Here is a 23,386-nt window from a genome sequence, read left to right as displayed (position 1 = left end):
AACTGATGGGTGTATGAGCCTGAAGCCTATGTTGGGTGCTAATGTTCGTGGATCATTTGCGAGCAAGCTATCCAGTTCATGACCCCATGCTGAGAAAAGATTGACAGGAGTTTATTTTGGGCGTTGATTCTTGTTGTCTGATTTTACTTTCAATGGCTATTTTGGGAGGGAAATGCAATTGTGGAGCAGAAACATTCTTCTGTGTCAAGATTTCACCTTCGTAATGAGTTTTCAAGCAGAAGCAATAGTGTATAAAAGCGAGTTACACTTTTATACCTTCGATTAGCCAGTAATGATTGTCTAATGTGTCCACCGGGAAAGCACTATCTCCATGAAGGATCATGATATTTAAATAATGCACGCTTCAAGTTTTGACCAATAGGTTTGTGCACGAGTTTGTATTCATGCTTAGGACGCATAGGTGCATGCATGCATACCTATAAACACAAATAGGTGTACAAACAAGAATGCGTTTATGGGCAGTCTCTGAATCCTTATTTCCTTTAAGTTAGTCCATGGAATCCTGATTTGTTGGTTTACACACCTCGTTTGACCCAGATACGTCTGTCTGACTACCGGGTGATTCAACTTGGCCGGAACCAACAGTCAAATGCTTACTGCTGCTTCATGTTCAGCCATCATCTCTTACCCAGAAACTGTTGACTGCCATGTTCCTAATTTATTTGATGCTTTTTATCTCTCTCTCCCTTCATAAGACGTCGTTCATGGCCTCTGATACTGCGACGTTAGCACATTACTGCTGCTAGCAAGGCAGCTGCTCTTAATTGGCAGACTTTCTCGCTCGCTTATTGTGGCCCCATGGCGTTCTCACACAAGTTTTGCTGCTCTTAAGGCTTCCTTGGACTCTGGTGTACGTCCTAAAGACATTGAATGATGTATGTATTTCAGGCACAGACCATAATCACTATGGATTCATTAATTAATTAGATATCCAGTGGCCACGAGTAGAATATAATAAAACCGAAATCACTCTCTCTTTCTCTCTCTTTCATGTTTTCTGTGGACTACTGTCAGTCAGTAAGTGACCTTTGACAGTGTTCTAAAATCGGCGTTCAGAAAAAGCTCAATCCGAAGAAGTTTTCGTCTAAATTTGCGGAACCTGAATAAAGCAGTCAAGACCTGCCTCTGGGGAACTGAGTCCTTCCTCATCAGGGACCACTACTAATGCTACTACTACTACTACTACTGCTACCACTACTACCGCCACTGTTACTACTACTACTAGTGATCTATTATTATTGTGATTTATCAAGTCATGAGATCAAAGTCTCGCTCTTCGTTAACGGAAATCCAGACAGACAAGCGGCTGAGCGATTATGTATTTCTGTGGTTAGAAGCAGAAGAATTCTAAGCCCGGCTGAGTCTCCCATAACCATTGTCCGTTTGATTGACAAGGTGGCTAATCCTGTGATTCTATTAAATCCCCCCCCCCCACCCCGCCCCACAAGGAAACCTCATGCGCATTTCTGCAGGGTGCGCTGAAGGAACATATTTCAAATGACACGCTAACCAGAACATTCTATAATGAAATGAGCGAGTGTCCCAGCTGCATACAACTACATCGCAGAACAAGAAAAGTACAATGAAAACAATCCACTTAACGTTACCGACTACTGCGATATGTCTGTCCCCACCACTATCACAGTAACATGTCATTGCGGTTTGAAGCGTCTCCTGGATCAAACGATGACGTCCACTTTCGGTGATGATTACTTGGAGAGACTTCATTCGAAGGAGACTATTCTCTATGCAGTCCGAGGGGACAACATCATTACTCAAAACTGACGTTAGTTTTCTCATTTTAGTCTATTTTACAACAAATATATCTGAAATGCCAGTGATAATAAAGCTGATGAAGATAAGATATACCAAAACCTGTGCGCATCCTGTGATGAATAGAATCTGGCATACTGATATACTACGCGAATCTATTAAATATACTGCTAGTAAAGATAATATTGTGAAGTAGCCTATTACAGGTCGAGTAGGAGATTTTGTATATGTAACGCTGAAGTAAAAAAAATGAACTCGTTCCTCGAGATTTTTCTTTAGAAACGCTGAACGGCTGTTCCGGCGTCAGCCTTCTGTCAAACCTCCCTTAACTCTCCATTCATTAACCTCCTACTTCAGAGACCGTGGGTTATTCCTTGAGCCTGGATTTTTGTTTCCGCACATCTCCCGAATATCGCCGGGGCTTTGCAGGAAAACGGCATTTTCTGTAAGCTATGATGTGGACCCCCTGTCATGTAGATTGAAGGGGCGAATGTGGTTTAGATGATGAACTCTTCTGTTCTAGTGACGTGGAAGCGAAGGGGTGCGCACTTGGAATGGCAGACGCCCACCACCCTTTCTTTCACTCTCCCTTTAGCATCTTTCTTCTCAACGTATGTAGTTTTTACCCTCAAAGGAAGTGGCGCTACAAGGTCCTACCTTCATCTGCTTTATAAGGGATAAGGAAGCCAGGCCCACGCCCTCTCTTATGGCTATTCAAGGGACCCATGCCCATGTGCCAACTGCGTCTACCTTTCCTTGATGGTCGCACAAGTACTAACCGCACCCCAAGTTGCTTGCTTGTTTAAGTTTGCAGACCAGCCAACAAGAAATATATTTAAATGTATAGATATAGTCATTAACTGCAAGGCAACTGTGGCACCCACTGCTTTAAAGCACACATCACCAGTCTTCATTACTTTTTGCCCTAGGTTTAAGTCATAAAAGAAAACAAAAACTGTTGCTATTTTGTTCCATTCATTTATTCACTTATGCCAACAGCTGCTTCAGCCTCAGAGTTATGGCTAGCTTACAATCTATATATATGAGGTATGCACTGTCCACAGTTTTATTCCCACCCTCTCATCCACTTTCTCGACCAAGCTTATATATATATATATATATATATATATATATATATATATATATATATATATATATATATATATATATATATATATATATGACTGTGAAATATTTTCTGTTAAAACAGAATTCTCTGAGGAGAGAGACAGTTTGGTCTCTGAAATATAGCCTTTATTTTCCACATTTTGGCGTTTTTATGGGCTCCTCATATTATATATATATATATATATATATATATATATATATATATATATATATATATATATATATATGTTGTGTGTGTGTGTGTGTGTATATATATATACATATATATACATATATGTGTGTGTGCATGCCCTTCCCTATTTGACCCTTGAACTTTAATTATGACCTTAACCTTTGTCAGCATAATGGCATCATTTAGGGAGTATACATAACAAATAGGGCATCTCTATCTAGCTCCATAGTTACGTCCTAAGGCTGATTCTTTATTTTGACCTTTAACCTCTACTCTGACCTCACTCTGCACATCCTCTCCATCAGTTGATGAAGTTCCGAATTTGAGAGATGAAATGCTTTCTGAAGGAGATGCGGAAACTATTGTTGGTCATGTACTGTATGTAATGCAAAAGGTGAATGGGGCAGTGAAGAAGGAGGATGGAAGAGGCGAGGCAAGCTTGGATTAGAGGGCAAGCGACGAATGGCTGCAAAGTATAAGTTTTTGTTGCAGGCAATTTTGGCAGTGGAAGCACTCTTTCCCAACACAAGGACGTCCATAGATACACTTGCACATCTTTAGATTACAGGCTCGTAGGTCCCAGCCCTTTGGCCTAAATTCTATATTCCATTGCTTTTCATTCCACAGAGGCATAAAAACCAAATTGATCGATAGACACTCATAAGAGACAGAAGAAAACAAAGCCTGTTAACTGGGAATTGGAAATCAGAGCAAACTGACCACAGAATGGAATTCTCACTAAATGCGGTAACTATTGAGGCGTTGCACTTACCGTGCATTGGTTTTCATGAAAATATTCGGTTTGGTTTTTCTCAGTCGGCTGAAGAAACTGATAACAGCTGAAAGATGAGCAACCTGGTTTGAGAAGCGGCAGGTGTTACGCGGATCAGGGTTATGACAACATATAGCAGCGTATGCAATTATAAGTCCCATTGCAATGACCCATGGTCAATATGAGAAGGCATTCAGCAGCGTCCACAGTCTAGTATTATGGAAGTAGATGAAATAATTTTGCTGATGGGGCGCTGTCAAGTGAATTCACAGCAAGAATTCACTTTGCTCCTTGCCCTTTTATGGATCTTATTGTGCAAAGAGTCGTCGGAAATGATTGGAAAATATGGGATGGAATAACGATGGAAACTCGATGGGCTTAGAATAAGCCCATGAAGCTGTTTTCATCAGCAAAACACCACAGAATTGACAAAGTTTGCTCAGCAGAATGCATCATGCATTTAGAGAGACGGGACTTTATATCAATCAAAGAAAAACATGTAATGAAGACAGAACGTGACAAAGGGACAAAATAACATAATCTAGAGAATAATTTGGCTGAATCTTTCAGATATTTTGACACAATGATCTTCTATATAATATAGGTTTTCTTGAGTTGGAATTATTCAAAGGCTAAAATAGGCAAAGCAAATGATGGGCAGGCTGAATAAGATTTGGAAACCAAGCAGACTGAAATTGCTTACAAAAGTCAGATCATTCATCAGGCTAGTAAGATCAGTATTTCTATAAGGACATCAATCATTGTATGAGAACTGACTAGATCCCAGTCATTTCTTCGACTTGAGAATCAAATTTTCAGATTAATGTTTGGATCCATACGACGGGACAGAGTGGGAAATGAAACCATAGGTGAAATTATGGTTCCATAACTACAGCAGATGATAGTCAAGGGAAGACTATAATCAACTGGACGTGAATTTGCACAACCCCTGCGAAAATAGTATGCCATTGCCAGATGGGCTCCTGTGGGCGCCAGAAGTGTGAAGACCAAGACCTACTTGGATGAGAACTGAGCGGAGGGGCTGAAGATGAGTCAGTTATGGAACATAAATCACAGGAACGGTTTGGCAGAACTTCACAGATGCCTTTTGCTTCACACATCGTTGGAGATAATGATGATGATGATATATATTTATATGTGTGTAAGTATATATATATATATATATATATATATATATATATATATATATATATATATATATATATATATATATATATATATATATATATGTGTATGCCCTTTACTTTATTTTAGCATTGCACTATAAAGATAAAAACGCCCATAAAAACACTATATACACATTGCCACCGTATACTTCGAATACATTTATTTTCCTGATCCCTGGTGAAATATGGACAAATGGTAGGTGACAAGTTTAGCAATACGACCTTAGTTGTATATAGAAGGGCGTTGACCCCGGATGGATGAAAAAGAAGTTATTCCCTTGTGTTCTGGTCCTCGTTAACTCCCACAAGCATCGAGTCTAGTGGACGTATCCCCTGGAACACCAGCTTGGGAAGAGGACTGAGAATTAACTTGTTGGTGAAACCCAGTTTCCAGTGTCCTCCTGACAGGATCATATTATTAGTCCGCCTGATGATAGCAGATTCCAGAATCTTCTTTTTGCACGGACACATAAATCTGAAAACCAGCCAGCCTCACTTCGGTTCATGGTATGACCTTTACCTCTATCCCTCATGCATATGAAAATGCCCGAACTGTCTGAGGCACGTTGTTGCAATATATGGCTGCAACGTATATACTGTGTTTTTTATGGGCTTCATTTTTATCTTATATATATATATATATATATATATATATATATATATATATATATATATATATATATATATATATATATATATATATATATATATATATATATATACATGACACATATATAGAGAGAGAGAGAGAGAGATATAGAGAGAGAGAGATATAGAGAGAGAGAGATAGACAATGACTTTTTCCCTTCTCTCTAGACTTTTTTAGTTTCTGTGAGTTTTGCAGTCAAAAATTATTTTCATGAATTATTAAAGGATTCATAAATTCTGTCAGGGATACAGGGTCATACAGTAGATATTTTGTATGTATGGAGTGAGTCTTGTTGAAATGTATATGGGAATGGGTTTCACTGTTAAAACTGCCTGGGTCCAAAATGGAATTTTGTGATGGAGAAAATGGAGGAAAATGGAGAGGAACAGAGTTCGCTACATTATGTGTTGGTAAAAAACAAAAGTAAGACCAAGTAGATGGATGTAATATTAAGAAGTGGCTGGAGATATATCTGACCATTATTTGCTTAAAGAGACAGTTAGGATAAATATATGACAGTAAATATAATCTTGACGTCTAAGTTTGATTAGAATGAAGTGGAAACAGCTCAATAAAAAAAAATGAATGAAAAATAGGCTAGGGTCAACTTATGATGGGATCATAAGGTTGGTAGGGAGTGTTTGCATACGTAAGAAGGTAGGGAGAGGGAATAAAAGCTATTAAGTGATAGGATGAGAAAATGAGCAGCATAAAGAAAAGTAAAACAAGATTATTTGAGATGAAATTGAATGAGAGAAAAGAAGGCGATGTACTGGTATACAGGAAAACCATATTAAGGTCAAGAAAATTTAAGTGGAAAAGAAGAAGAGTAACGACATTTGACAGGTGAGTATGAGCTTGAACTTTATGGTGAATGAGATGTTCTTCAACAAGGAAATGGTTGAAGAAAGATTTATAAGCTAATTGCTCTTAAAATAAAAAATGTAAATAGTTGCTATCTGAAGTAAATGTAGTCTTGGGTTGATGGAATGAGTATTTTGAGTTGTTGCATGCTTGGGACAGACAAGAAACAAATCTTCAAACCCAAGAATGGAAGGAACGAAATGCTTTATTATGGTGCGGGAAGTATGACTGGATGGCTGACAAGGGTGCATAAGGAATTTGTGGATGAAGGAAAGGTTCCGAAGGAATGGCTGGAAAGAACAGTTGCGCATTTGTATGAGGGTAAAGGTGACGACTGGGAAGGGTAATGGTAAGCTTATGAATGAGAGAGTCACACACATGACAGGAGGTCAATGTGAATGTGAATTTAGACAAGGTGGAATGTTCGTGGATCAAGCATTTGCCAAGAAATAGTTGAACATTTGAAATTTGAAAGTCTAAGACATACAAGGACATGGAAAAAAAAGCTTGTGATAGAAGCAACCTAGAAGTAGTCTGGAGGGTGTGCATCATTGAAGGTAAGTCACTGAGAACGACTTAAAGATTTTTTTATGATGAAAGCAAACTCAGCTAATACTACTGTACCACTACTACTACTACAAAGAGATATTGACATGTTGTTATGCCTCTTCCAAGGTTGTTTTTCTCTTTTGATAGAGTGGAGCAGAGGATATGTAGATGCATGTTCAGAGTAGTTGGAAAAGACACTCGGTTGTGGGTAAAGTATGAAGTGGCTAATGGTTTGCAGATGATAAAGTACTGGTTAGGAACACTGAAGAGAAACTGCAAAAATTAGTAGAATATTTTTAACATTTATGCACGAGGAGAAAGTAAATTTATTAAGGTTATGGTGGCAACGATAGATATATCGGGTATTTCAGTTCAGTCTTTCATTTCAGTTCTGCTATACTAATAATGAGATTCATTTCACACGGCAGTCATGAAATCATAGGTTAAACAGCAACCAGTCTGAGCGGTCTCTGAAAAAGTGCTTACCGAGGAAAGAAAACTACATTATGTCAGATTTTCCCTAGAGATGCAGCTTATCAGAAAACTTGTTAGTTGGGGGATGACTGAAAGAAGGGAAGAGGAAAATGCAGTATGATGCAGTTTAATTGCTTGTGTTAGGAAGCACGTACTCATTTCTGATCACGAGAGCGGTACTTGCATGTGTGTGTATTTGAGTGTATGTATCCCGGGACTCAGTCGGAAGGGTTGGCAAGTCTGAACGCTCTCGCCATATTCACCCCACCCAAGTGTCGTCGAGTTTTTGGTTGAATGGCAGAGGGTCGACGGTGGCCCGAAGTGGTCAGAAACGGTCAAACTGGAACTCATGGAATTAGAAAACATTGTAGCCAACACAGTCTACTTGAAAGCAAGAGAAGGTAAGAGAGAAAATGCCCGCATCGACCAAGGCACTCCTTGGCTGTGCCACAAGATGATGCCCAGTGTATGTACGCTTATGCCACACGTCGTGTCATTCGTGACTTTTATTTGCAACTTTTCTCGTCATGTGCTCGTGAAGGCAGCTCGCTCGCGCTCTCTCTCTCTCTCCCTCTCTCTCTCTGCTTGTCTGGCATGAGCTCCGGGCTTTAGTCGCCTATAAGAGCAAAGGATGCTGATCACAGCCAAATAAGCAGGTATAGGAAATGGGCCGTGTTGTGTCAGGTAGGTAGGTACGTAGGTAGGTAGGTAGGTAGGGTAACAAACAGCAGGAGAAGATGATGATTCTGCCACAGCAGAAAAGGAAGAACCCACCACCCGATAGGAAGTGCATTAAGCTGGTCCTGGTGGTTAGCAAGCTGCCTCCGAGATCACAAAACCCCGAGAGAGAGAGAGAGAGAGAGAGAGAGAAGCGTGTTGTCCATTCCTGGACCGCTGGAAAGCATAGCCTACCTATCGAGAGCATCTCGAGACCTCAGAGCTCTTCACCCAGCGCAGTGCCAGATGAGCCATCCGCTCATTCCTTCCCCAGTACCGAGGCAAACTGTCGCTTAGCCTGAGGAGTAACCAAGGAGTCTGATTAGGAAGTGGCAGAGGAGGCTTTCCCGTGCCCCTGGGAACACACAGAGCGTAGGGCAGCCCCATTCAGCCAAACCTTTAGGCCGACGAGGCCTGGGTTCATTAGCCAAGGAGTGGGTTAGACAGGTCAGTTAGGCTGCTCTAGGCCCTCTGTAGTTAGCTGTTCTTCTGTAGGCAGGTAATGTTTTTTGGTAGAAGTGAGCAGTAGCTCCGCAGCAGGTATTACTTTGGAAATTGATTTCCCTATACTGTAGTGATTTGGTTTCTTATCAAGAATTTACTGTTACTTTTTGTGGGTCACCTGTAATTAACCTCAGAAGTTGTTTGCTGGCTATCCTGGAATGCCGTTGTATATACATGCACAGTGTTATAGGAGAGCTTTTGGTAAAAAAGTAGTTTACTTCACTAGAAGGCTGGCCTGCTAGGTTAGGTTAGGTTAGTATAGTTCCTTTTATAATAGGTTTCCTTTGCCGATCCCTTCTCGAACATATGGCTCCCTGATGACATGCGCATGCGCAAAACCATTCCATAACAACAACATGGCATTCTGGTCTTTCTCCCAAGGATTTCCCCCACCAAAACCCTGTGTTCCCAAACGGTCCCCTACCATGTTGGGTAGAGATATGAGGTTAATAATAATTGACCAACAATAAACAACACCTCCTCCTCCATCAGGAACTCTAAAAGTTTAGGAAAAATAAATTTCCAAGGTAATGGTCCATGCAGAGCTGTTGCTTAGATTTGCCTGGTTTTTAGTATATTGAGGCTCAAGTAATCTACTGGTTTTCTTTTTGGTAGTAGCCTAACCATTGTAATGTAGTATACAACAAATGGTAGAACTATATAGTAGCTCTGCGGCGGCGACGGCATTATAACTTGACTTTTTCTACAGTTTTTTGGTTACTAATTATGAATTTACCTTTAATTTTTGATACTCAAGTGTAATTAACCTGTAATTAACCCCAGAAGTCCATCCAACAAGGGGTTTCCATACGCGACCTTCACATCTGTTTCAAATGGTTCATATTCCATCCGGCAAGTGCAATAACTTGTTAACGTATGGGTACCCAACCCCCCCCTCCCCTCTGGGGCCAGTACTAAACGTGGCGAAGGGACATTCCATTTGGCCGACAACAAACAGATGCACCGCCACTATCAGAACCTCTAAAAGTGTAGAAAAAACCAGTTGAAAAGGTAAAAACAGGCACGGAGCTAATATATAGAATTACCAAACAAATTGAATTATTTCTCCATAATAACTTATATAATAATGGAAAAAATATAGAAATATGTTGTCCAAGGAAGTGAAGATGCAAACAAAGCAGCCAAAGAAGCAACCCACGTGACAAGATCATATGTGAATATCCCTGTTTCTGATTTGTAACACACATAAAAGTGGGTATCATAAATAACTGGCAATGTACATGGAATGAAGAACCTAAAAGTAATAAATTATAACAAGTAAAACCTAATGTTAAAAAATGGAATTCATCATATCAGAGAGAGAGACATGCACAAGTAATTCTAACAGGTCTTAGAATGGGCCATACTCGTCTGACACGTGGACACTTAATGAGTACCCCACGTGGCCCAGCTCCCGAGTGCAGGGTTATAATAAGTCAGACATGTGTTATTTGAGTGCCCAAAGTATGACCAACAGCGACTGTCATCTTTTGGAAATAAATCAATGGAGGAAATTTTGTCAGAATCTTTACATTTTCAGTCGTTCCGATTTTGATGTTCATGAGGAACTGTAATTTAATTAATAAAATATAAAAATTAGTAAATGATGAAAGCATAAAACTACCATAGCATTTGTTGTATTAAAAAAAAAAATTTTTTTTAAATATTACTTAACCTATACAGTATTCTAAATTTTAGTATACCTTTTTAGTGTATGTAAGGAAGCATGAGTAAATGTATTTATTGTATGTGTGTTCCAGTAGGAGAGCATGTGCAGTTTTTAATTTCATTTTAATTAGTTCATCATCATACTGAATGAGTGCTTGGCCTCAGGCCTAGATCTGGTATTTTAATCTAATCCTTCGGGCCAGCCCTATGAGAGCTGAAAGTCAACTCAGTGGTCTGGTTAAACTACTTATAATAATAATAATAATAATGATGATAGTAGTCTAACCTACCTAACCAAACTGCTGAAGCATTTAGGTAATCCTTTATAGGCTAGCATTACTGAGTGCTAGGCATCCCGTGGTTAGATTTTTAATTGTAAGTAATTTAAATTGGTCAATTTTTTTGTTAAAACTGAGTGACTTTGATATTCATCAGTACCAACTGGATTTTGGTTTTTCTGGGATATTTTCATATGTTGAACAGATTACCTTGTGAGTTTTGCCTGAGCCAGAATCCATAGGTTTTGAATAGTGAAGGACTGTCAGACTGGAGAAAATGGACTCTGATTGACCAGAAAAGATTTGGTCAAGCCATGAAAATAGCCTCCACCAGGAATACCAAAAGTAGGCAACTCCAGCCCTTTTGAACTGAACTGAACTGTATGAGCAAATTGAAAGAATAGCCAAGGTAATATAGGAAGCTGTACATCCTGATCTAGAATGGTAATCACAGGGATCCATCCTGATCTAGAGTGGTAATCACAGGGATCCATCCTGATTTAGAATGGTAATCACAGGGATCCATCCTAACTGAGAGCACTACTTCCTGTATTAAACAAATACTTTAAAAGTTGTGATGAATTTCTTTAGAATAAGTTGCCATTATGAGCCAACAGCCAAAAGTTCACAGTTAACAAAGGTCAAATTATAAGTTTAAAAGGTTATAGTTCCCATTATGTTGAGTAATACTTAGAAACTCCACTAACAATGTTAAGTGAGAGAAACCTAAGAGCTAAAGTACCTGTAGAACCCTTTCAGTTGGTCCTCTTTAGCTGAGCTGCTTTACATAACCTGCACACTTGTTTAGACAACATAACATGTACTAGGCCTACATCTGCTGTCAATAAGGCTATCACTTAACATTTTAACTTTTCCTATTTTATACAAAACTTATTGTTTTTACTAACCTACTCAGAACCAACGTAGCCAGTGGACTCAAGCTAAACCAACCCATGTACTTCAGCTTATTATCTAAGACCTTATCCTGCAAATGGCTACAATTGAGGGTTTACTGGCAGAAGATGAAGATCCATGATTATGGCTCTGTCCAGTAGTTGGAGCCCTGCTATGTATTTGAGAAACTTTGGTGGGCTACCTAGGCTATGTCACTAGAATGTTACCTCATTTGTCAAAAGATTCTACCTCACAGTATAACACCCAGACCAAGTGTTAGTTAAATTTTGTCTTTGAAAGACGACTCCGGGGCATATTTTGCATTGTTTTGTGTTTGAAGTTGAAATATATGAACATGTGTTTCTTATAACTCAGGAATGTTTTCTGTTGTAGCTGGTAAATAACAAAACAGTCTGTATTCAGTTAAGAACGTGAGGTTACCAGTACAGTTGTAAACTGAAAACAATTTCACTGGCCTTCGTAGGTCCCAGTGCTTGGCCTTCGGCCTAAATTCTATACTCTGTTCAATTCCATGTAGGATTTTGCATTATTTATAGGTGTTTGAAGTCTAACTGTACCATACAGTATTCCTTAGCGCAAACTGGAATCAGTCAGCCAGTCAAGTTAAGATTTCTTGCAGTCCCCTTTTTTTATTGTATGTATGGTGCTTATGTTTTTGTTTAACATGGATTTGAATAAGAAAAGTGAACATTGAAAGGTGTGACATATATAACCGAGTGTTTGGCTGCTTTGTCCTTAGTTTTAGTGTAACCAGTTTTGTTGTTCCCTCTCTCTCTCTCTCTGTCTCCAGTATATATCATCTAGGCCTATTCTAGCAAGGGGGTTGTGCTTATGGGGTAGGTGACCATCCTGCTCTCTCCAGCATTGCCAGCCCCATACTCCTCTGATGCTTCTGTCTTGTCTTTCCTTGGGAAGAAGAAGAGAGTGTTCTGCTTCTTCCTTCCGTGGGAAGAAAACGAGGAGGAAGTCTCAGAAATCCTATGCAAGATGTTATGTTGCACAATGAATGAGCACCTTCCTTCTTAGGGGACATTGAGGGGAAGAAATACAAGTTCATGTCTTTTTCTTCCTCCTCTTTCTTGTCATTATCAAGCTCCTCCTTTTTATATAAGTAACTTACCAAGTAATTACATAGCTATGGTTTCCTAACCTACAGCAGCTTAGAAATTCAAAATTCGCGTGGTGGCGCTGTTATCGTAAGTGTGTAGGTGATAACGCCCCACCACCATCCGGGACTCGAGGAAACAAACCAGCGGAACGCTCAATTCGTTTTCTGCCGGCTTCCGGTTAACATCGGAAGTTTTCACGCAGCTGCTTCTTCGCCTTTCAGCTTGGTTTTGCATGAATTTTGGTGAAGTACTCAGAATTTGTTGCCTTGTGGCTTGCTGCCATTGTTTTGAATTGTTGTTTGAGTTAACTTTAGTTTATTTAGTTAACGATGTTGGATTCTAGTTCATCTAGTATTCGCTTTTGTTCCAAGGATTGTAGGACTAGGCTAACTAAACTTTCATATGATTCTCATACGAAATGCACTAAATGTAGGGGGCAAGAATGTAGTAAGGATAATACTTGCATAGAGTGTCAGGATTGGGAGGATAAGAAATGGATAACATTGAAATCTCATCTAGACAAATTAGAAAGGGATAAGAAGAGGAAAGCAGCCATTAGGGCTGAAAGTAGGGCTAGTGCAGAGTCCATTCCTTTGGATAATGTAGGGAATGATGGAACTATCTCTCCTCCAATTCCTCCTCCTCCTCCTACCCTAACTCCTCCTACTTTACCTCTGTTCCTGCTCCAGGTTTCCATGATTCCACTCTTAGTGCCATTGCCAGCCTCGAATCTAGGTTTAATCAGAAATTTACTGTATTATCTAGTACCATTATGGAAATGGGGTCAGCTATTAAATCTCTAATGGAAAAAATGTAAGTGTTGACAGTGCAGTGTGAAGTGATAGTGCTGTGAATATTGAGGAGGTGGCTGTCCATCCCACCAGTGCTCCTAGACGAAGGTCACTGTCCCGCTCCCCCTCACCGGGGAGAAGACATACCGGAGGTCCAAGGGAGGCTGGCGGGGTTTGCCCACGGGCAGTTGCCCCCTCCGTCAAGCCTGTCGTGCACTCCCAGGCTTCGACTAAATGCTATTGGAAAGGCGTTCCTGTGCATCGACTTTCTGATTCGGATTCTTCCAGTCCACACCAGAAGCCATATCGCTGCTCTTCTTCTTTGCGCCCAATCAAGAGACATGCGAATGTTAGCGATTCTTCTCCCCTGGCTTTCAAGAGGCTGAGAGAGACTAGCCCTCAACCTTCCTGCAGCTTTCAAGTCCAGCCTGTTTCTCCTGCTTATTTCTTTGAAGACAGTCCTGAGTACTATAAGCTTTCTGAGCGCCCATCTTCTTACGAGTGCCAAGCGCCCGCCAACTTCGTGCCAGACTTCCACGGGTGAGCGCCCAGCGCCTGCCGACTCATGCCAGAATTCCGCCAATGAGCGCCCGGCGCCCACCGATATTCGCCAGATTTCCACCAATGGGCGCCCGATGCCCGCCATCTCACGCCATATTTCAGCTCTGCCAACTCCCGAACTTCCCATCCCCACAACCAAATTCCTAGCTTCTTCTTTTGAAACCAATGCACCATTGTTGGCTATTCTGCCTTCTTCATCGGTCCAGGAAGATTCTTTAGCCCCACTTTAGCACCAATTGACCGAGCTTGTGGGTCTTTTGAAGAATTCTGCGTCTGCTCCAGAGCCCAAGGATAAACCATTGTCTCCTATCTCCTCGGAGGAAGAAGATATTGTTCAGGATACAGTTCCCTCTTCTTCCTACTCGTCTCTCCTACGTTTCCTCTTGGAGAATTAACCAGACTTCTTCAAGCCTCCTTCACCTACTTCTCCAGCTTCTACCTACCTCATGAAAAAGCATCCGTCAGAAAGTACCAGACTACCCAAGCTTGTTCTTTCCTCCTCCTCGAAGAAAGCTCTCAAAGAAGTTCATGCCTGGCTGACCGCGAAGAGAGAACAAGGCAAAGCGACTTTCGCCTTTCCGCCCAGCAAATTGTTGAAGATGAGATACTCTTATTATGCCACCGGGGAAGCTCCTTCCTTGGGAGTTTCTGCCTCCTCCCAAGGGGACTTCTCTGGTCTAGTGGATTCATCCCGTAGAATGGCTTTATTGTCGGCCAAGATAATGTTTTCATCAGCCGAACTAGACCACCTTATCAAGAATATTTTTAAGGTGTTTGAGATCTTTAGTTTCATTGATTGGGTCATCGGAGCTCTAGGGAGTAAGATTGAAGACTGCCCAGATTTAGCTGAAGATCTTGCCTCCTATTGGCTTGGAGTTATTTCATGCTCAGACAGAGCAATTAGAGATGGCTCTTTGGAACTCGCCTCACTGTTTTCTATGGGTGTCCTTAAGAAGAGGGAGCTCTGGTGTTCATTCACCTCGAAAGGAGTCTCACCGACGCAGAAGTCAGCTTTACTCTTCACTGCCTTAGACAATTCTCACCTGTTTCCTCAAAATATAATGAAGGATATTCTTTTAGAGCTACAGAGCAAGTCCACCTCTGACTTGTTGACTCAGTCCACTAGATGTCCTAAGGAGCCTGTGCCTTCCTCATATAGATCATTCTCTCCTCTTCAGCCTCAACCCTTTCGTTGAGGGAGAACTACGACCCAGCCTCGACCTAGATCAAACTTCCGACCTCCTGCGAAGTCCATCAAGAGGTCTTCCTTCAAATCCAACCCCAAGAAGTAAGAAGTTAGTCCTCCGTGCCCAGGTAGGAGCCAGACTTCTACTTCTCTGGAAGGAATGGGAGAACAGAGGAGCAGACCCCTGGGTGATCAAGGTTCTGAAAGAGGGCTACTCCATTCCTTTCATGAAGACTCCTCCCTTAACTACATCTCCTATCGCCTTGACAGCGTACTCAAAAGGTTCCACGAAGTTTTTGGCCCTCTGTCAAGAAGTCAAACTCCTTCTTTCCAAAGGAGTGGTGGAAGAAGTCCTAGAGCCCCACTCAGAAGGTTTCTACAATTGCCTTTTCGTGGTTCCGAAGGCCTCGGGGGGCTGGAGGCCCGTTCTGGATGTAAACACTCTGAATCTCTTCGTACTGAAGACAAGGTTTCACATGGAGACCGTTCGCTCTGTCATGTCCTCACTACAACAGGGGGACTGGATGATCACCCTGGATATGCAGGATTGATACTTTCATGTTCCTGTTCATCCAGACTCTCAGAAATTTCTACGCTTCGTTTTTCAGAACAGGATACTTCAATTCCGGGCCCTATGCTTCGGTTTATCGACGGCTCCCCTAGTTTTCACCCAAATCCTTGCTCCTCTGGGGAACTGGCTTCACCTTCTGGGAATCGACATCAACTTTATCTAGACGATTGGCTTCTCCGCTCGTTGTCAAAGGAAAAGTGCGCGGAGGACTTGAAAAGAACTCTTTGCCTGACACAGGAGTTAGGCATCCTCATAAACAAAAAGAAATCCCTTCTGATTCCATCTCAGGAGATTCCCTATTTACGGATGATACTGAACTCTCAGACGTTTCGGGCTTCTCTGTCGCCCAAAAGTCACGAACTGCCTTCAGACTGTCAGTCAGTTCCTTGCTCTTCCTTCCTGCTCGGCAGTGCAGTGGATGAGTCTTCTGGGGATCCTTGCTTCAGTAGAGCAGTTTGTAAATCTAGGCAAACTTCACATGAGACCACTTCAGTTTTTCCTCAAAGCGAATTGGTGCAGGAAAACCCAACCAGACTCTTTCATCTTCCAGATTACGTCGGAAATCAAAGAGGATCTCCAGAGGTGGTCATGCGGAAAAAGACTTCGGGAAGGGAAGTCTCTTCTTCCAGTACATCCAGACCTTCAATTTTATTCAGATGCCTCTGACCTAGGCTGGGGCGCGCTTCTGGAAGGTCGGGAAGTCTCCGGAACTCTGACTACAGAACAAAAGAATGCTCACATCAACATAAAGGAACTGCAAGCGATTCACTTGGGCCTTCTATACTTATCGGATCTGGTCCACGGCAAGAAGATTGTAGTACACGCGGACAACACCACAGCTCTTGCATATATTCGCAAACAGGGGGGCACTCATTCCTTTTCTCTGTACGAGACAGCGCAGGATCTCCTGTGGGCGGAAGAGAACAGAGTCTCTCTTGTCACCTGGTTCATTCAAGGGAGGATGAACGTGATTGCGGACGAATTAAGCTGCCTCAAACAGGTCCTTCCGACCGAATGGACCTTAAATCCAGTAGTCTGTGACAACCTTTGGAAACTGTGGATCTTTTTGCAACGTCGAGAAACCACCATCTGCCCCTCATTTGCTCTCCAGTCCCGGATCCTCTAGCATGGAGCACAGATGCAATGCTTTTGCATTGGACAAGCTTAGATGTGTATGCCTTCCCCCCCCTTCGGAATGATCAGGGAAGGAATCAACAAGCTGTCAATGCATCAGAACACCTCCATGACCCTTGTAGCCCCATTTTGGCTGAACAAGGAGTGGTTTCCAGACTTGATTCGCCTTCTGGTAGATTACCCAAGACTACTTCCACAAAAACGGTCTCTGCTCAGACAACCCCACTTTTTCAGATTCCACCAAAGATTATCCGCTCCGGCTCTGACAGGCCTCAGACTGTCAAGAGCCTTGTCAGAGCAAAAGGATTTTTTCAGAGACAAGCTGCAGAGGCAAGCTGCAGAGGAGAATGCAGACGAGCTTCTTCTACAAAGCTCTACCAATCAAAATGGACAGTCTTCAGAAGGTGGTGCAGCCACCACAACGTCTCTTCTTCTGAAACATCTATAAGCCAAATAGCTGATTTTTTTATTTTTCTAAAGTCCATCAAGAAACTATCGACCTCTACCATCAAAGGGTATAGGTCAATGCTCAGCTCAGTTTTTAAGCACAGAGGATGGACCTATCTTCTAATCAAGATATCACCGACCTGATCAAATCCTTCAATATGTCCAAAAAAGATAAGTTTTACCAATGTCTCTTGGAACTTAGACATTGTACTGAAGTGGCTCTCAGGTCCTCAGTTCGAACCTCTTCGTTCCATTTCCCTCAGGAATCTCATGAAAAAGACACTCTTTTTAACGGCGCTCGCTACTGCCAGACATGTTAGCGAATTACAAGCAATAGACAAAAGAATAGGCTTTGCACAAGGAAACGCAGTCTGCTCCTTTTCTCTTGGTTTCCCAGCAAAGAACGAGGACCTTTCTAAACCCTGGCCTAGGTCCTTCGTCATCAAGAACCTTATGGATATATTAGGAACTGAGGAAGAAGAAAGACTCCTTTGCCCAGTGAGGTCCCTCAGGTACTATCTTCAGAGGACGGAGAAGATTAGAGGACCTTCGAGCAACCTCTGGTGCTCCGTTAAAAACCCAGTTCGCCCGCTCTCCAAAAATGCCATATCCTTTTTTCTGAGAGAATTAATATTATAAGCCCACTCTCAGATCCAGGAAGAAGCTTTTCCTCTACTTAAGGTTAAAGCTCACAAAATTAGGGCAGTAGCAACTTCCCTCGCCTTTAAACACAACTTGTCTTTTTCTTCAATCCTACAGTCGACGTTCTGGAGATGCAAGTCCATATTCGCCTCTCACTACCTCAAGGACATAGAAACTTTTTGAAAATTGTAGCACTTTAGGACCTTTATCTGTGGCTGGCATGGTGCTGGGAGAGGAAGTATGAGGAATCTATCTGTTCCTTTACTATCCACTTGCCTTGACTTAAGGTTTTGAGTCGTTTGGAAGCCTGGTGGTACATTGTACCTGGAGTACCCACCAGTTCGTACTTTATCTTTGATAACGGTTGGGTGTTATGGTTTTATTCTGTGGTGTAGGTGACAGTGTTTTCATTTTGTATTCTGGTCTTCGCCCAGGGCAAGGGCATCTTTTAAAACTTTGTCAGCATACGGTGTACTTCCTCCGCTGCAAAGTTTCCCACTAATGTAGTGCGACCCTTGGCAATACTGCCACATCCACTACAAGTTGAGAGAAGTGCCGACCAGAGGCAGTACCTTCCTGCAGCAGCTCTCTCAGCAGGTAAGGAAACAACAAACATTTATTCAATGTTAGTGACCTTTCTGATCCAAATTCATTACTTTCTTAATGTTTTGGAGTAGAATATGTCCATGCTCTTTCCCACCTCCTTTCAATGTGGAATCAGCTATGTAATTACTCGGTAAGTTACTTATATAAAAATGACATTTTTATGATAAAAAAAAGTTTTATATATACTTACCAAGTAATTACATGATCGGAGCCTGCCCTCCTCCCCTTGCATGGACATAAGAGCACAAAACGAATTGGGCATTCCGCTGGTTTGTTTCCTCGAGTCCCGGATGGTGGCGGGACGTTATCACCTACACACTTACGATAACAGCGCCACCGCGCGAATTTTGAATTTCTAAGCTGCCATAGGTTAGGAAACCATAGCTATGTAATTACTTGGTAAGTATATATAAAACTTTATTTTATCATAAAAATGTCATCTTTGTCTGCCCCTTCTTCTTTCCATGGGAAGAAGAAGAAAAACAAAAGAGGTCTTGGAATCTTACTCACAATATGTTCCAGTGGACGTAAGTGAGTGCCTCCTTTCTTAGGAGGTGGGATCAAGATATCGTCTTCAAGACTTGGTTCGCTAGTGTCAGCCTCATGATACCATGTTGATGAGTTACATGGCCTTTCAGATCTTTTCTAGCACCAGTAAGTCTTGAGATCACTTTTATTCTTTTTCATGAGTTTGTGGCGAAAACTCAGAACCTGTCACTTTCTGAAGAGATTCAACAATTTTTCTATTGCAGTGTGAGCTATAGCAATGTATATTAGGTAGAGTGTTTTGGTTTCTGTAGGGTTGGCAACCACAAAAAAGAGAAGTCCAAAAACATTCTTTTAGGCTTCACAAATCTATCAAATAGTGGGCTCTGTACGACTGTCAGGCACAAGAACATTTTTTCTTTCTGGCTTCACAAAGTTATCAGGTAGTGGTCTCTGTAGGACTGGCAGGCACAAGAAAGAGATGTCCCAGAACATTCATTCGTACTGGCTTCACAAGGCTATAAATCAGACATACCGTTCATCTTGTGAGGAGAATGTTTTTCCAGTCTGGATAAGTTGATTGAAACCAATGCTGTTGGCTTGTCCCTAGCTGTGTTTCCCTATACAGTGCAAGGAGTGTTTTGGTTGGTCTTATACCTGTTGAGAGAAATATGGTAGGAAGGAAGATAGGAAGCATTCACCAGCCTCCTTAAGACAGTAAGGCCCCACGCCCCACCCATGGTGAAAGCACCAAATCCTGCCAGCTCTTTTTTTCTGTGCCGCCTCCAAGTATCCCGCCAGCTCTTTTTTCTGTGCCTCCTCCAAGCATCCTGCCAGCTCTTTTTCCCATGCCTCCTCCAAGTAATGCTTCCTCTTGGTTGTAGGAGGTTACTCTTAGTGAAAAGGGTACCTACTACTCCTTCACTTAGTATGATGGTTCAGTTGCTTGGTCCTGTGTCTTCCCTAGCAGGACCTGACCAGCACTTCCTGCTTGCCACCTGTTACCTCCACTGGTATGTCTGACGTACCTGGTATACAGTTGTCATCTGTAGAATACCTGCAGGAGATGTAACCTTCACTTTACATTCCTGGAAATCCCTCGTTAGCAGTGTTCCTGGATCATCTATCCACCGCCCAGAAGGAGATCTCGCATGCTACTGCTTTGGTGCATGCTAAGGAGGGGAATCATCCTTTGGTGGTCATTCTCCTTGTAGTATATCCACCTTCTCCTCTGCTGCAGCATCAACAACAACTGTACCAGCTGTAATCAGTCTTCCAGCATTGGTGATGAGCCAGGAGAGGAACATAACATTTGTGCCCATTCTTGCTCTTCTTCCTTCCTCTTAGTTGTCGAGCTCATCTTCCTCTTCATCCTTTTCTTCATCTTTTATGTCCCCTGCAGGAGGAAGAAGAAAGGAAAGTCCAAGAAGGTCTTTTCCCCATGGGGTTGTATGTCAGTCCACCTCATGCATTTCACTGTACAGTAGACATTATTACCTAAGGTTATAATCAGCATCCCGTCAGCCCCTAGCTACAACCCCTTTCATTCCTTTTACTGTACCTTCATTTGCATTCTCTCTTTTCCATCTTCCTTTTTGCCCTTCTTAACAATTGTTTCATAGTGCAACTGCAAGGTTTACCTCCTGTTATACGTCTAAAATGTTTTTATTTTCAATTTCCCTTTCAGCGGTGAATGATCTTATGGGTTCCAACACTTTGCCTTTGGCCTACATTTTATATTCCATTCCATTTATTCCAAGAAGACCTTTCACAAGAAGTCCTGTAGGGCTTTGAGTGAGCACCTTTTCACATTTTTGGAGGGCTGTAGCTCTCTTAATATCATCAGGTGATGATGAGCTGCTGATTGGGCTGGCAGGGGCCCCACTGAGCATGCTCAGTTCTACATCCTGGCTCACTTAGATATGGGGATTCTCCTGGCTCCTCCTCTCATGTTTCTCTGGAAACACTTGTGCTTGCTAGGTCTTCAGACAATTCATGTACAAGCATTGTGGTTACCTCTCCCTCCCATGTTTCTTCAGAAATGCTTGGTTGAGTCCACGCCGCTTTCTTCCTTGGAACTTGCTCAGCCTGTGGACAGTGCAGTGCACATACCCATTCTTTGTACCTTTTACTACCTTGGCTGCTACCAGGTATAAGGACTTGTACAGGTTGGTCAGTCCAGATTCAGAAAGTCATTCTGAGATAAGGTCTTCTATGGTGCTTAGCATTTCTCCAGCTACATGTAATATTGACAAAACACAACCCTACCAGGAACAGTGAGTAGAGAAAATCCTGCTCATGCAGCTGACGATCTAATGGGACTAGGTAACCCCTCACTTCCAAAACCTCAGTGGTGCTTACGGCGCCGTAACTTGACGCAACATCTAGTTGTGGCACTGAAAAGGCGCCATAAGATTGAATCTGCCATAAGTCGGTGATGCACTGTATAATCAAGAAAAATTTCCCCCGTCCTGGTCAGTAGTCACAGCTGAATTATATGCCATTCTTGAACTGTAAAATATGTTTTGTTCATGAGACTTACCTGTCAGATATATATATAGCTGTATTCTCTGATAGTCCGACAGAATTTCAAAACTTACGACACACGCAGTGGGAGATGAGGTGGTTAGTACCCATTCCCGCCGCTGGGAGGCGGGTATCAGGAACCATTCCCATTTTCTATTCAGATTTTCTCTGTCGCCGGTACTGTCAACACCTGTTTTCAGTACCTCCGTCTTTGGATTTCGGTAAACTTGGTTGTCACTTGAGTATTTGTTTGATTTTTGGTTTTTTGACTTGGACTTGTGGCTAGGCATACGCTATTGTGGTTTGTTTTGGATTTTGCTTTGTTTTTCCTGGGATTAAGATGTCTGAATCTAGTTCTTCTAGTTATAGAGTTTGTTGTGTGCAAGACTGTAAGGTGAGGCTACCGAAAGTTTTCGGTAGATCCTCACACTGTATGCTCGAGGTTGTAGAGGACATGTTTGTTTGTTGAATGATCGATGCAAGGAGTGTGGATCTTTGTCTGATGCTAGTTGGAGGACTTATGATTCTTATGTGAGAAAGTTAGAGCGAGATAGGATCAGGAGGTCTTCCTCCAGAAGTGGTAGGAGTCAGGGTAGTGTTTTTCACCTGTTAACCCTCCTGTAGACGTAGCTCTTCCTAACCCTGTGGTGTTGCCCTCAACCCTGGGGTTGTGTCTGCGGATGGTGATGCCCTGTCGATTATTATGTCTTCCATTCGTAACCTGGAAGCTAAAATGCTCGCTCTTCAAAGTGCTGTGAAGTGCAGTGATAGTGTGTCCCCTAGTGTTGTGGAGGGGCGTCAGATCGGCCGTATAATGCCTCTAGGCCTGGACCTCTGTCGGACTCCCAGGACTCAGGGAGTGGGCAAGTCGAAAGCTGCAAGAGGGTTACGCGGACCCCCACCGATCTGGCGTCCCTTCGGCATGTCCTGATGATGCTTCCCAGGCTGCCAAGGATCGTGCTCGTGCACGAATCTTAAAGATTGCTTCTCTTCCCCGATTCCTCCTCCCCGCGTCGGGAATGGAAATCTCGAAGGATTCTCGCCCTTTGAAGAGAAGCTTCAAAGAAGGGGGACGCTTCACGTCCCTTTTCTCGTGACGCTCTTCGCTCTTCTCCGGAGGAGTTTTGACGCCATCCCACCGCAGAAGAGGACCAGGGCGTCATCGGACGATGACGCTTTTGAGCGCTCCGCTCGCTCCAGGGAAAGAAGGCTGTTGCTTCCCCTGTGAGAAGAAGAAGAAGGCGTCCCCCGCGCCCTCTTCTTCTCACAGGATCAGTCCTTCTCCTGAGGAGGAATCTTCTCCTACTCGGAAGCTGCTCCTAGGCATGCAGGAGCAGTTGGCTTCATTAATGGCCCAGAAGGAGACTGATCCGTGTCGACGTCGGAAGGATTCCCGACTGCCGATCAAGAGGTCTAAACCTTCCCCTTCTCCTTCTCCACGTTCGTCGTCTTCTCATCTTCGCCGCCCGCTAGAAGTCCTGTTGCTCAGCGCTTTACTGGTCTTGGCAGGGATCGAATTTCCTTTGCGCTTCATGCTGCCAGGCTTGACGCCTCGCAGCAGGACGACCCTCTTGTTTCTTTCTGACGCTCTCTCATGCTGCTAGGCGTGACGCTTCTCATGCTGCTCGGCAGGGCGTCTCCCTTGCTGCATTTTGC

At 42.6% G+C, this 23,386-nt stretch overlaps 1 protein-coding gene across 7 annotated transcripts in view; it reads left to right on the top strand.

Annotated features, from left to right (window-relative positions):
• The first annotated feature begins 7,789 nt into the window (after positions 1-7,789).
• The window catches only part of Gprk2 (G protein-coupled receptor kinase 2), a 270,691-nt gene continuing 255,094 nt past the window's right edge, over positions 7,790-23,386 (top strand). For 3 of the 7 annotated variants that reach the window (XM_067085349.1, XM_067085347.1, XM_067085345.1), the window contains exon 1: positions 7,792-7,990. In XM_067085349.1, coding sequence (XP_066941450.1) covers positions 7,939-7,990 — 52 coding nt within the window. In that variant the 5' untranslated portion in view covers positions 7,792-7,938. Of the gene's footprint in view, positions 8,754-23,386 lie in introns of all 7 variants that reach the window. The other 4 variants (XM_067085351.1, XM_067085350.1, XM_067085346.1 and 1 more) reach the window with 2 other exon arrangements.

This window comes from Macrobrachium rosenbergii, chromosome 42 (assembly GCF_040412425.1).
Source record: "Macrobrachium rosenbergii isolate ZJJX-2024 chromosome 42, ASM4041242v1, whole genome shotgun sequence".
Classification (NCBI taxonomy): domain Eukaryota; kingdom Metazoa; phylum Arthropoda; class Malacostraca; order Decapoda; family Palaemonidae; genus Macrobrachium; species Macrobrachium rosenbergii.
The sequence above is the reverse complement of the archived record's forward strand: the minus strand, read 5'-3'. Positions and strand labels throughout refer to the sequence as shown.